The 15,822-nt window shown below is 42.5% G+C and overlaps 1 protein-coding gene across 8 annotated transcripts in view; it reads right to left on the bottom strand.

Moving 5' to 3' along the window:
- Positions 1 to 15,822, bottom strand: part of PDE1B (phosphodiesterase 1B) — a 254,028-nt gene that overhangs the window by 117,896 nt on the left and 120,310 nt on the right. The window contains exon 1 of one of the 8 annotated variants that reach the window (XM_072134696.1): positions 5,414 to 5,594. The exons of the other annotated variants lie outside the window; for them this stretch is intronic. Within the exon in view, the coding sequence (XP_071990797.1) occupies positions 5,414 to 5,556 (143 nt within the window). The 5' untranslated portion in view covers positions 5,557 to 5,594. Of the gene's footprint in view, positions 1 to 5,413; positions 5,595 to 15,822 lie in introns of those variants that run through there. 8 annotated transcript variants of the gene reach the window in all.

The raw sequence follows: 15,822 nt of genomic DNA, 5'->3' as shown, positions 1-15,822 counted from the left end.
ATATAAAGGAGTGGATACAAGCCATGTGAGGGGGTTATATACAGGAGAGGACAAAAGCCATGTGAGAGGGTTATATACAGGAGAGGACACAAGCCATGTGAGGGGGTTATATACAGGAGAGGACACAAGCCATTTGAGGGGGTTATATACAGGAGAGGACACAAGCCATGTGAGGGGGTTATACGCAGGAGAGGACACAAGCCGTGGGAGGGGTTATATACAGGAGAGGACACAAGCCATGTGAGGGGGTTATATACAGGAGAGGACACGAGCCACGTGAGGGGTTATATACAGGAGTGGACACAAGCCATGTGAGGGGGTTATATGCAGGAGAGGACAGAAGGCATGTGAGGGGCTTATATGCAGGAGTGGATACAAGCCATGTGAGGGGTTATATACAGGAAAGGATACACGCCATGTGAGAGGGGGTTATATAGAGGAGTGGACACAAGCCATGTGAGGGGGTTATATACAGGAGAGGACACAAGCCATGTGAGGGGGTTATATACAGGAGAGGACACAAGTTGTGAGGGGGTTATATACAGGAGAGGACACAAGCCATGTGAGAGGGTTATATACAGGAGTGGACACAAGCCATGTGAGGGGTTATATACGGGAGAGGATACAAGCCATGTGAGGGGGTTATATACAGGAAAGGATACACGCCATGTGAGGGGGTTATATACAGGAGTGAATACAAGCCATGTCAGGGGGTTATATACAGGAGAGGATACAAGGCATTTGAGGGGTTATATACAGGAGAGGACACAAGTCATGTGAGGGGATTATATACAGGAGTGGACACAAGCCACGTGAGGGGTTATATACAGGAGAGTACACAAGCCATGTGAGGGGGTTATATACAGGAGTGGGCACAAGCCATGTGAGGGGTTATATACAGGAGTGGATACAAGCCATGTGAGAGGTTATATACAGGAGTGGATACAAGCCATGTGAAGGGGTTATATACAGGAGAGGACACAAGCCATGTGAGAGGGTTATATACAGGAGAGGACACAAGCCATGTGAGGGGGTTATATACAGGAGAGGACACAAGCCATGTGAGGGGGTTATATACAGGAGAGGACACAAGCCATGTGAGGGGGTTATATGCAGGAGAGGACACAAGCCATGTGAGGGGTTATATACAGGAGAGGACGCAAGCCATGTGAGGGGGTTATATACAGGAGAGGACACAAGCCATGTGAGGGGGTTATATACAGGAGAGGACACAAGCCACGTGAGGGGTTATATACGGGAGAGGATACAAGCCATGTGAGGGGGTTATATACAGGAAAGGATACACGCCATGTGAGGGGGTTATATACAGGAGAGAACTTAAGCCATGTGAGGGGGTTATATACAGGAGTGAATACAAGCCATGTCAGGGGGTTATATACAGGAGTGGATACAAGCCATGTAAGGGGTTATATACAGAAGTGGACACAAGCCATGTAAGGGGGTTGTATACAGGAGAGGACACAAGCCATGTGAGGGGTTATATGCAGAAGTGGACACAAGCCATGTGAGGGTTTATATACAGGAGTAGATACAAGCCATGTGAGGGGGTTATATACAGGAGAGGACACAAGCCATGTGAGGGGGTTATATACAGGAGAGGACACAAGCCATGTGAGGGGGTTATATACAGGAGAAGACACAAGCCATTTGAGGGGGTTATATACAGGAGTGGTCACAAGCCATGTGAGGGGTTATATACAGGAGTGGATACAAGCCATGTGAGAGGTTATATAAAGGAGTGGATACAAGCCATGTGAGGGGGTTATATACAGGAGAGGACACAAGCCATGTGAGAGGGTTATATACAGGAGAGGACACAAGCCATGTGAGGGGGTTATATACAGGAGAGGACACAAGCCATGTGAGGGGGTTATATACAGGAGAGGACACAAGCCATGCGAGGGGGTTATACGCAGGAGAGGACACAAGCCATGTGAGGGATTATATACAGGAGAGGACACAAGCCATGTGAGGGGGTTATATACAGGAGAGGACACAAGCCACGTGAGGGGTTATATACAGGAGTGGACACAAGCCATGTGAGGGGTTATATGCAGGAGAGGACAGAAGGCATGTGAGGGGGTTATATGCAGGAGTGGATACAAGCCATGTGAGGGGTTATATACAGGAAAGGATACACGCCATGTGAGAGGGGGTTATATAGAGGAGTGGACACAAGCCATGTGAGGGGGTTATATACAGGAGAGGACACAAGCCATGTGAGGGGGTTATATACAGGAGAGGACACAAGTTGTGAGGGGGTTATATACAGGAGAGGACACAAGCCATGTGAGAGGGTTATATACAGGAGTGGACACAAGCCATGTGAGGGGTTATATACGGGAGAGGATACAAGCCATGTGAGGGGGTTATATACAGGAAAGGATACACGCCATGTGAGGGGGTTATATACAGGAGTGAATACAAGCCATGTCAGGGGGTTATATACAGGAGAGGATACAAGGCATGTGAGGGGTTATATACAGGAGAGGACACAAGTCATGTGAGGGGATTATATACAGGAGTGGACACAAGCCACGTGAGGGGTTATATACAGGAGAGTACACAAGCCATGTGAGGGGGTTATATAAGGGAGAGGATACAAGCCATGTGAGGGGGTTATATACAGGAGAGGATACAAGCCATGTGAGGGGGTTATATACAGGAGAGGATACAAGCCATGTGAGGGGGTTATATACAGGAGTGGATACAAGCCATGTGAGAGGGGGTTATATACAGGAGTGGACACAAGCCATGTGAGGGGGTTATATACAGGAGAGGACACAAGCCATTTGAGGGGGTTATATACAGGAGTGGATACAAGCCATGTGAGGGGTTATATACAGGAGTGGACACAAGCCATGTAAGGGGGTTGTATACAGGAGAGGACACAAGCCATGTGAGGGGTTATATGCAGAAGTGGACACAAGCCATGTGAGGGTTTATATACAGGAGTGGATACAAGCCATGTGAGGGGGTTATATACAGGAGTGGACACAAGCCATGTGAGGGGTTATATACAGGAGAGGATACAAGCCATGTGAGGGGTTATATACAGGTGAGGACACAAGCCATGTGAGAGGGTTATATACAGGAGAGGACACAAGCCATGTGAGGGGTTTATATACAGGAGAGGACACAAGCCTTGTGAGGGGGTTATATACAGGAGTGGACACAAGCCTTGTGAGGGGGTTATATACAGGAGTGGGCACAAGCCATGTGAGGGGTTATATACAGGAGTGGATACAAGCCATGTGAGGGGTTATATACAGGAGTGGATACAAGCCATGTGAGGGGGTTTTATACAGGAGAGGACACAAGCCATGTGATAGGGTTATATACAGGAGAGGACAAGAGCCATGTTAGGGGGTTATATACGGGAGAGGACACAAGCCATGTGAGGGGTTTATATACAGGAGAGGACACAAGCCATGTGAGGGGGTTATACGCAGGAGAGGACACAAGCCATGTGAGGGATTATATACAGGAGAGGATACAAGCCATGTGAGGGGTTATATACAGGAGAGGACACAAGCCATCTGAGGGGGTTATATACAGGAGAGGACACAAGCCACGTGAGGGGTTATATACAGAAGTGGACACAAGCCATGTGAGGGGGTTATATGCAGGAGAGGACACAAGCCATGTGAGGGGGTTTTATGCAGGAGTGGATACAAGCCATGTGAGGGGTTATATACAGGAAAGGATACACGCCATGTGAGAGGGGGTTATTTACAGGAGTGGACACAAGCCATGTGAGGGGGTTATATACAGGAGAGGACACAAGCCATGTGAGAGGGTTATATACAGGAGTGGACACAAGCCATGTGAGGGGTTATATACAGGAGAGGATACAAGCCATGTGAGGGGGTTATATACAGGAGAGAACATAAGCCATGTGAGGGGGGTTATATACAGGAGTGAATACAAGCCATGTCAGGGGGTTATATACAGGAGAGGATACAAGCCATGTGAGGGGTTATATACAGGAGAGGACACAAGCCATGTGAGGGGATTATATACAGGAATGGACACAAGCCACGTGAGGGGTTATATACAGGAGAGTACACAAGCCATGTGAGGGGGTTATATACAGGAGAGGATACAAGCCATGTGAGGGGGTTATATACAGGAGTGGACACAAGCCATGTGAGGGGGTTATATACAGGAGAGGATACAAGCCATGTGAGTGGGTTATGTGCAGCAGTGGACATTGGAGGGGATTATATACCAATTTCTGGGACAATGGGAGTAATATCGGTTCAGACCCAATAGATTAGGACCGGGACCAAATCTTTTTAGACATTCAGTGAAGGTTCTGTAAAGAAAATCCTGGATGATTGACTCATCTCCTCTTTTATCATACAATTTATAACAATAAATATTAAAATGCTATGTGAAGTTTCAATTGGTACTCATTTTAGTTTTTTATTGGGCCACAATGAAAAGCATGAGAAATCCTGTCCCTCATATTTGATGAGTTCTAATAAGCCATAATAATACTAAATGAGAAGTTGCTATGTAGTTTTGTGATATTTCATCTCATGTCAAGTCAAGTTGTTGTGTAACTTTAGCTAAATAGATTTTTAGAGAATTCCACATTTGTGCTATTACTTACCTATCTTTCCCTCTACTGTAACCATCTGGAAAATTTGTAGCCAACAACTAGCACCTCCTCTGCCCTATGCTATTGCCCCACTTGCATCTTTTACTAAAATAGAAACTATAATACTGAGTGTCTTAGTAGAATCGACATAGAAGCTGGACACTATTACACATGTTTGCATTTAAAACCCTACAGTGATGAAGATTTTCCTACCAAAGAAAAATCCCAGAGCCCTGGGAGTTATTACGTACATTCCATGTACAAGCAGCATCGAGAGAGATAAACAAGTGTCACTGCCAAGCATGTTGAGTGTATTTACTAGGCACGAAGAGACTCCGAACACTTCCTGCGGCATTACTTAAAACACGTTGCATTTCGGGGAGGAGAGCGCTTATACATAAAATGTTCATATTTATACACCGGCCAAAGAAGGGAACAAGACTACTAAAGAATGTACACTCTCCTCCAGGCTGGATACTGTATGAAGAATACACAAAGGAAAACAAACTAAAAATAGAGTCGATAATGTTGATCGGTGGAAAGACCCGAGACTTTGTAACCCGTTCATTACTTGTACGGTCCCGGGACGAAATACTGTAAATGAATGATAGTGGTCTGTTTTATGCATACGAAGACTAAAGAGTAAAATAGAGAGAGATAGTATGGTCCTAGTATATGATTGTGTGGGAAGGAAAAGTAAACTAAGCTCAAAGTTAGGTTTTCTTCCTAACAATGAAGACATAGATATCTACAGTATCACACTTTGTATCTAAAGTATTTTCATACCTGAAGACAGGGATCTGCAGATGCTTCCTTCGAACTTGGATGCACTTTTCGTCAGTGATTTGGCTATTCTCCTCTCCCTCTAGACAAGACTCAAACTGTTTTGATAATTTATTGTCTTCCGACCGCAAACTACTGGGAAACATCTCTCAAGGGATCCTGCTATCTAGCCATGTTGCACATCAGGGATATAAGGGGTATAAGAAGCTACAGGAGTTAGGCTGTTGTTTGGATGGGGTGGGAGGAGAATAGGCGGGGGGAAATATACACTCTAGAAATAACTTCTGGGAAAGTTTTTCATTGTTTCAGTGACCAGAAAAAGGAAAATGATTCACAATTATTTGTTATATAAAGATAACTCTAACAAGAGACATCCACAAAGGATAATATCAAAGAAACTCACACAACATATGAAGGCTAACCTAAGCAGAGTATTTATTAAATGCAGTATTCACCTTTAATGCTGCTGCTTGAAAGCTTCCAGTTCCCTGCTTTCTCGGTCCCGCCCCCCCCCCCCAAACTCACGGAATCTACCTGTGCTGTCATGACATTTTGCCAGACAGAGGGCAGGGAAGAGAGCAAGGAAGCAAAGAGCTGACAGAGAGGTGCTCCGGGGGTGTGTGTAATGGAACCCCTCTGCCTGGAAGGGCTCTGGTGATGCCCTCAGAGCACTTGTACTTAACTTACATAAAAATTCAGGTTAATTTTTAGCCAAAGTACAGGAACAAAGCTCCTTATAAACCTATAGCTGTATTCACACTGCTGGGAAAAACCAAGTAGTTTTACAGCTGAATACAGTTATTTACCAGTGGAAGATTTCCTTTAAACTAATATAAACTTTTGTCATAGATATTTATAAGATGTCACTGCTAGTGATATGAATTGACTTTTGATTACAATGGGGGCGTGATTTCTGCTTCACAGACCTGTTACATCATGTTCATCAGTCATGTGGACTTTACGCAGCTCATTCCCATGAATAGTACTGAGCTGTAATACCATGTACACAGTGGCGTAACTTGAAGCTGATGGGCCCCATTGCAAAGTTTGTGCCAGGGCCCTGACTATAATGTATGGTTTATAGTACTAATCTTCTCATATGGGAAAGTGAGACCTCATGGGCCCCCAAAGCCACTTGGGCCCAGTTGCAACCGCACCCCCCCTCAAAGCCTCTATAGTGCGCTGCACTCTCTGCAGGCAGCTGATTGCTGGTGTGTTGGACTTCAACCAATTTTGTATTGATGGAAAATTCATCAAAAGATTTTATACATAATAAGAATTTGTGACAGTCGATTTGTCTCACAACATACTGACCACTGGAAAAGTTGAAATGCAACATGAACAAGTCTTGTTCCGCTCATCATGTATAGTAGGGAAGCACCCCAAAAATAAAGATTGTTGGTGTAGACATAAATCTAATGTTCCTAGAGGCCATTGGGCAGAAACTACACAAAAAGTTCAGTGGTGTGACAAGTTCAATATCAACTGACCATGATAGTCATAGTCATGCAACTACCAGTAACAGGTACATCCCATTTCATCATTTCTATAGGGAGCAGAATTTAATTTATCTGAAGATGAAGAAGATGACACATATAGAACTATACTTCATTTCTCTCCTCAACGAAATAGCAGATCAAAATCAAAATCAATCAATTAAAAACAATCATTTTTTGCCCTTAAATTGCTACATTAATATCTCCTACTATTACCTTGGTTGGTATCCAGTTAATAATTTCAATTTCTCTTGAAGCCGATTTAATACAATAATACAACTTGCTTCAAAATCCTAAATTCACAACATGACCACTGAGAGACCACCACAGGGAGATAGGACAAAGCTATGTGGTACAATTTTTGGAAAAGATGGAGTAGATGTACCATAATTCTGGCTTTGTCAGCCTGTTGGGGTTTGTTGGTTTTTCTGCCAGTCAGATGTATGTGGTTTTTTCTCATTGATACATGTGCCATCTAGTCTATAAAAATCGCAATCAGCTCTAAGCTAATTTCTATGCCTTTTGCACCAAAATTCGTGATTTGTTTGCAAATTTTTGAATAAAAGTCTCAAATTTCACCTGTGGTTTCAGGTGAATACTGAGGGAACACTGCAGAAAACTAGATAATGGAACAATAGAACTTGGAAGCGAGTCGCAAATGAGCCAAAAAAATCCTAAATGAGCACAAGCACCAATAAAAGTCACAAAAAGTAAAGAAAAAGCCAAGCCAAACATGTGCCTAAATGTTTTCATGATCATATAATGACACAAATCTGAATATGTCCATAAAATTATGAAGATCCCATCCGTAAATAAGTTTATGCTTCAGAAACAATACTAGAGCACCAGGGAATCCTCAACTGGACTCCATCTGCAAAACCATAATTGGTCCCTAAGGGCCTACTGGATCATCCCTATTTAGATCTTATTTTGAGGCTAATCACTTACCTCTAGGGTCTTTCTCTTAGGGTTGATCATTTATTGTATGTCCTGTGTGCAATGATAACCTCATACAGTACATTATCCCAACAATTCCAACTGGATTAGCAGCTGTTCTCTATAGATGTCTCTATAAGTCCACTAATGCCAAACTCTGAAAAAGTCATAAAGAAGTGAATGGTCTTACGCCTCATGCACACAAACATATGCTTGTCAGAGCCATAGCCCAGGTGAGCATACAGTCGGGAGCAGAAGAGAGGAGGGTTGAGCACTCTTCACCCCTCCCCTCTCAATTGAAATCAGAGTGGCCGCTGCCGTAATATCGCATAATACAGGGCATAGATGCCTATATTATGCATGACAGCCGCCTGCCTCAACCGTGGTGTGATAACATGTAGCTATGGCTTATGAGGATAATGATTTGGCTAGATAAGGGCAAGAACACTTAAAGGGGGGGAGGGGGCTATAAATATAATAAACCTATTATACTCACCTCTCCCTGGCGCTCCCATTCAGTTGCTGTGCAATACGTCTCTGTTTGTATACAGAGGCTTTTTATCTTCTCTCTGATTTTAGAAAAGAAGTCAGAAATAATCAATATTTTCCAGTCATCAAACTCCGTGATGGCATCACACCTCGACTGGTGTTGTGACGTCAATAGGAGACACGATTTTTTGCCTTCCTCTGTCTTTATAAGTTTATATTTTCAGTAGTATCGCTATTCAGTTGACAAAGGCTTATGTTTAAGCCAAAACGCGTCCTGTTATATTGATGTACTATATGGCTTTGTGCTAATAAACTTCAGTTTCAACGATCCTGTTGTGTGCCGGGACCCTCTTCCTTTGGATTATTTCAGCGTTCAATCACTGGTCCACGTGCACCACACCATCGGAGTGCCATCCCCTATTGCCTTGTATACAGACAAAGGCTGGCAGTGCTGTCCCAACCACTGCTGAGAACCGTCTACACACTGTAGAAAAGTATTACTTTTCTGGACAACCCCTCTAAAGTAATCTAACAATGTTTAACTATTTAAAGTACAACTGGAATGACAAAATGAAACCGCATCTTTAAGTGCCATATAAGAAAGCATCGACTGACATAGAAACTTATTTTCTTGTGCCTGCAGCAAGCATCTTCGAGCAAGCAGAGATTATCCAGCCAGGGAGTGGGAGACAATCTCAAGTCACTTAATGCAGAATTCACAACATGACTGTTAATGAAGTTTACTTATCAGCAAAGGGATAAGCTGGAGGCTGGCGAGAAATGTCTGCCAAATGAAGAGCTGCGGAAAAAAAATGAAATAAAATCTTTTTTATTCGCCGCATTTTCATAAGCCACTTGACCCACACTGTCCTATCAGTTACATGATTTTCTCATGATCTAACTTGGCAGTGCCTTCTTTTTCCTGTGGAAATAATATATTTTGGCAGCTGAAGTGAACATATGAAAGATGGTAGATTGCGTTACCATCAGGCAGAGCTAATTCATATTCTATATAGTAATTGGCTTCAGCCCTAAAATAGAGAAATAACCTATATGATTTGTACATAGCAAACAATGAATTAGCTGGATAAGGTCATTGCTATATACAGTTTGCAAAACTTTACAAACTTCCCCTGTGTGTGATGTATATGGTAATAGAATTGCCCAAACTAAAGCACATGCAATATAAAATGTGCCTGAGCTATGCCAATAAGTGCCATTTGGCAAGAAGATTGGGCAGCTTATACCACAATACCTCCTTTATACTGTATGGAAAAGAGGAGGAAGGCTCCCATACAGATGGCTGCTACTGAAATATGCTGCACATTATCCATTTCTTCCAAAACAACTCATTGAGCAATGTGTTACTGATGTTTTACTTATGTTCAATGTGATTAAAAAGTTGTAAAAAGAGCAAACAATGGTCTCATGGCACAAAATATAGAATATAGATAAGTATAGAATTTCTTCTTGTTTTCCATAAGACTACAAATAAGCCTCCTGTGTCACTGCGCTAAACAAACGCATACCTAACTTTTCAAGAAAGGATCGAATGGTATAATGTAGTATAACACACTGTTTGTAGGCTTTATGTGACTTGTATTGTATATTATTTCGCAGTTTCCCTCTATATGCACTATAGGTCGGATGTTTAGTTCTGTCTGATCTACTAGGAGGGAAAAACGTAGCTGCTGTGACTCTCAATAATCCCTCCTCTCCATAGAGCCTCAATGGACTCTGACACCTCAGAGTGAGACTGAGAATTTATAAGAGAGGGAGCATAAGAGGAGCCTGAGAAGTACATTAAGAAGCTGATAAGTAGGGACTGATTTACACAAAAAAGGGAGAATCTAATTGAAAGAACCAGAGAGAATGAGGACCAAATAAATCTACAATCAATATCAAGCATGATACACCAAGGACCAGGAAGTGGTCATTGCACAAGTGCCGAGGAAGCAGGGGGAGGATGAGTCAGTGCCATCCATGTACATGGCCATATTGCCCACCATTCCGTACCATACCGTAAGCGAGCCGTATAAAAATATAGAGTATGCCATATTTTCCACCTTATCTCCGTTCCATCCGGCCCATAAAAGTCAATGGGAACGTATAAAATATGGGATAAATACGGGCTGCATATACACTCACCGGCCACTTTATTAGGTACACCTCTCCAACTGCTCGTTAACACTTAATTTCTATTCAGCCAATCACATCGCGGCAACTCAGTGCATTTAGACATGTAGACATGGTCAAGACAATCTCCTGAAGTTCAAACCGAGCATCAGTATGGGGAAGAAAGGTGATTTGAGTGCCTTTGAACATGGCATGGTTGTTGGTGCCAGAAGGGCTGGTCTGAGTATTTCAGAAACTGCTGATCTACTGGGATTTTCACGCACAACCATCTCTAGGGTTTACAGAGAATGGTCCGAAAAAGGAAAAACATCCAGTGAGCGGCAGTTCTGTGGGCGGAAATGCCTTGTTGATGCCAGAGGTCAGTGGAGAATGGGCAGACTGGTTCGAGCTGATAGAAAGGCAACAGTGACTCAAATCGCCACCCGTTACAACCAAGGTAGGCAGAAGAGCATCTCTGAACGCACAGAAAGTCGAACTTTGAGGCAGATGGGCTACAGCAGCAGAAGACCACAACGGGTGCCACTCCTTTCAGCTAAGGACAGGAAACTGAGGCTACAATTTGCACAAGCTTATCGAAATTGGACAGTAGAAGATTGGAAAAACGTTGCCTGGTCTGATGAGTCTCGATTTCTGCTGCGACATTCGGATGGTAGGGTCAGAATTTGGCATCAACAACATGAAAGCATGAATCCATCCTGCCTTGTATCAACAGTTCAGGCTGGTGGTGGTGGTGTCATGGTGTGGGGAATATTTTCTTGGCACTCATTGGGCCCCTTGGTACCAATTGAGGATCGTTGCACCGCCACAGCCTACCTGAGTATTGTTGCTGACCATGTCCATCCCTTTATGACCACAATGTACCCAACATCTGATGGCTACTTTCAGCAGGATAATGCGCCATGTCATAAAGCTGGAATCATCTCAGACTGGTTTCTTGAACATGACAATGACTTCACTGTACTCAAATGGCCTCCACAGTCACAAGATCTCAATCCAATAGAGCATCTTTGGGATGTGGTGGAACGGGAGATTCACATCATGGATGTGCAGCCGACAAATCTGCGGCAACTGTGTGATGCCGTCATGTCAATATGGACCAAAATCTCTGAGGAATGCTTCCAGCACCTTGTTGAATCTATGCCACGAAGAATTGAGGCAGTTCTGAATGCAAAAGGGGGTCCAACCCGTTACTAGCATGGTGTACCTAATAAAGTGGCCGTTGATTGTAGTTGTGCACAGTATGCTGCTGTATATACGTGCATTCTGTCAGCCAATAGTCAGCCATCCATCATTAACCTGCCTACCTTGTTTTGTACGGATGCAGTAACATACATGCACATACGGTTTAAAATCGGCACGTATGTATACGGATTCATACAGAATGGAAATACAGGACTGGAGAAATCACACGTTCGTGTGAATGCAGCCTAAGCTGGCGCACAAAGCGCCATTGTATGATAAATGACCCCCATTGGCTCTATGATGATAGAATAATATGAGTCAAATAAAATAAATTAATATCAATATCAAAAAACATCCAATGCATTCTCATAGTTTCTACCTACTCGATATCATGAGGGATGCTCTCTACACTGTTTTCCATTACAACTTTCTCCAGACCCTAAGATGTTAAACCTATTTAACTTTCATTTCTGCACCAATTATGGCCCCGAGAGAAGGGATTAACCGTTAATTTAGAGGTTGGTGAAAGTGATTGTCTGCCACTGAGAAGGATTTGCTACTTTTAAACTGCCTTTGGCCAGCTGCTAGGCTTAAGTAAAAAAAATCTCCTTTTTTCATTTTCCATTTCCCTGGACCTTGGGGCTAAGCGTTTTGTTTTACACCCGTGTGCCTCTGTGATGACAGATAGTCTGCTGCACCATTTTTCTAGATGTTTGTGTCCATTTAACAGTTTTTTTTTCCTTTTTCAAGTGCTCAATGTTCTTTTTTGAAATATTACTAAAATAAAAATAATTCCTTGACACTTCAGGGTACAATTTTCTCAGCGTAGCAATATTTGTTACTGTTATTATTTTTCTAAAGGCTACACATTACCAAAAAAGTAAATTGCTTTAACAAATGAAATAATGCAAATGATAAAGACTCAAATTAAAATTGCAATTATTATTTTCTCTGAGATATTGGCAGTATTTATAAGGACTTCTACGCCACAAAAGTACCATAGAAGCCCTATAATAATCACATATGCTAGCGTATCTTTCCGGCACCTCCCAGCAGGGGGTGTGGAGGGGCGTGTAGGTGGGCGCGGCCAGCGTGGGGTGTTCCTCGCTGCAGTCAGGGACTTTTGAAATGTGAAAAGTCGCAGTCTGCCCGCTGGATACATGAAAAGGTCTAAGCCTCTTGATGTAACCGGCTGCGCCGGATGGGCAGTGGGGCTGTGTATATGTATCCATGGTAACAGACTACAAACAAACTCTGTGTGCAGTCTGATGCTTCCACCTTGTGTTAGTATCTCTGTTTGCCCTATTGTCCAACTGGCTGCAGGTTATCTAGAAGAAAGGTGACAAATCACTTTAGAATAAAATTATGCAGTCTATAACCATATGGACACAGATGTTGTTATAGGAGCTATACACAAGTAGTAGAAAGAAACCTTGTATAATGGTTACGTATGTGAATATCAGCACAAGCAGCGCCTATTCATTTATATAAGCTCAACGCACATCCATGAAACTCTAATCGAGAAAGTAGATTTCTCCGTCAGAACCTCTGTAGTTTAATCAATTCCGATTGATTTCCTTTCACTTTCAATGTATGTGAAAAATCACTAAGAGCCACAGAGACAACAATCATGTGTGGTGATAACATGGGCTGGAACAAAACACTGCATACTGTATCTAATTCTGCCATTCTTAGGTCTTGTTCACAAACGTTTTATTCCAGTTTTACAAAATTTGCACACCTTCCACTGTATCTAGATGTCTAGATAGTCTTTTATATTGTTAATATTCTCAAAACACATACCAAAATAGAGGACCAAAAAAGCTCTCCCACTACAGCAGAGGCCATACCTTTTCCTTTGTCTACATCCCTTCATTGACATCAGTAGTGACTTCTACTTTGGGCAGGTCATCTCTGCAGCCAATTATAGGCCTAGGCAATGACCTTTGAGGTCACTGCTCACTTCAGATGCTCAATGTTAACACATCAGAAGGAATGACCAGCACTATAAAAGGAGGAGTAGAGAAAGGTGAGTATGCTTTATTTTTAAAGGTAAACTGTCATCAGGAATTCACATTTTGACCTAATGAAAGGTTCCATAGTCTATTAAATTCTAATTATCAATTTTCTTTTATAATAAACATTCTTAGTCCCATTTAGTTTAGTTTAGTTTTCAAATTATATACAAGTTTACCAGACTCCCTGCCAGCAAAGAGCATTGAGTCATGGGTGCCTTTGTGCAAGGCTGCTAGTCCCTGTGTCATCAATGCACTCCCAGCTTTCTCCTTATCCTGTTCCCTGTTTGTTGTTAGTCTGAACTCATTTAGTCCGTCTTTAGATGCTTATTGAGATTAGAATAGTTAAAATAGGGGCATCCCACCCATGGGCCTACCTACTCATCACTGGTCCCTACGTCTAAAGCTAAATTGGCCCTTTTTTGGACTTGGAGATGCCTGAATTTCCTAAGACTAATCCCTGGAAAAGCAGGGAAAAATTCTTTGCTGTAATGGGACCAAGTATTATCAATAAAGCTTCATTACAGACACGTTACAGCTGATCATTGCAGTCTGGGACTAAAGTAAAGCATCCAGAGAGTTTCACCAGAGGTCACAGTGGGCAGAGAGGTCTGTCTTTAACTGCCTGTAAGTTAGGTGTCCTTAAAGGACACCTGTCATGAGGTCTGTGTCACTAGTCCTGTCACCTCTACCTGTTGGAGCAGCTCACAAGGATCCCATCACAGCCTTTATCTAGTTATTTCATACATTAATCATTGTAAAATCATCTATTCTTTATTATGTAAATGAGCCTGGTCACATGGTCAGAGGCAGTGATGTCACCCCTGTTCCCCCTCCCCTCTCCTCCCCCTGCTCATGTCTGTGTGTAATGTATAGTAAAGTATTGCTGGTATCTGTGCTGCATCTGCTGACATGCTGCATCCTCCTAATATACAGGTGAGAGACACAGACATCAGCTACACATGAATCTGACATGTTCTGCTGTAACATGGCTGCCTGGAGCTGCTGTATCTCTCCTAAACACACACACATCCACACACAGGCTGCAGGGGGCGTGGCCACCAGCACCAGGAAGCACATAATTATACAGCCTCACATCATTATACAGGCTGTCAGTCATGCACTGGGGGTGTGGCTGTGTCTCCCACTCATGAATAGAGTGGACAGCTTGAATATGCTAATGCTTCATTGGACATTTCACAGGTCATTTGCATACAGCTTTAGGACCTCATTGCTTAGGTTTACAGGCATGTAGAGGGACAATGAAGGGATAGAGGCAATTCTCTCTAATGGCAGTTTATGAAAATATATTTAGTTTAGGGGGGTTATGTTGCATGACGGGTTCTCTTTAAGTAGGGGACCACCTGTATTGTCTACAAGGGAGAAAAATCTACACACGTGAAACTTGATCCAGCCACTATAAAATATCTTTACCATGATGGGGAAGATTGTTCATGCATTAGTCTGAAAGTATAAAAAACTGAAATGAATATTCATGTCCAGACACTGAAATAGGAAGCCAAACTATTTTAGAAGAAAAATCCATTAATTTAATTACATTAATATTTGTATTTCATCTGTTCAACAGAAATGTTGCTTAATTTACATATTTATCTAATTATTTAATTCCATATATATTCTGTAGGGATGTACCCCCTAGTATCTGCCAGAAGAAATCACTTAGAAGGAGCTCAGAGTAGTGAGCCTTCCGATTCCTGTTGGTCTCTACTTCCTTTTTTCCCTCCCCTACCAGGGAATGACCAATAAATCAATCACTGGCTGTCATTTTGTTTGTTTTGAGATGGACCAAGAATTATCTGGAGACTCATGGTGCCACACGAGAAGCAGTAGGTTTGGAGATTTAACAACTGCTTGACTATGTGGTAGAGTTCCATAGAAGCTGTATTGGGCATGCATGACTGATACAGTTCCAGCAATAAGGTCCATTAATCCAGTAATAAGGCGCTAATTACCTACATTTTATGTAATGTTTTTTCTTGGGACAGCCTCTTTTAACTGTAAGACACAAAAGGAAAGATTTAATAGTCAGACAGAGCAAAGTTGGACTAGACAGGCTTATACTGAGATGGATTCATCAAAAGACCTCATGCGTCTCAATTACGAACTATTTTGTTTTACTTTATACAATCAAATTTTT

This window comes from Engystomops pustulosus, chromosome 2 (assembly GCF_040894005.1).
Source record: "Engystomops pustulosus chromosome 2, aEngPut4.maternal, whole genome shotgun sequence".
Classification (NCBI taxonomy): domain Eukaryota; kingdom Metazoa; phylum Chordata; class Amphibia; order Anura; family Leptodactylidae; genus Engystomops; species Engystomops pustulosus.
Note: the sequence above shows the minus strand (reverse complement) of the source record. Positions and strands in the feature narration are given on the sequence as shown.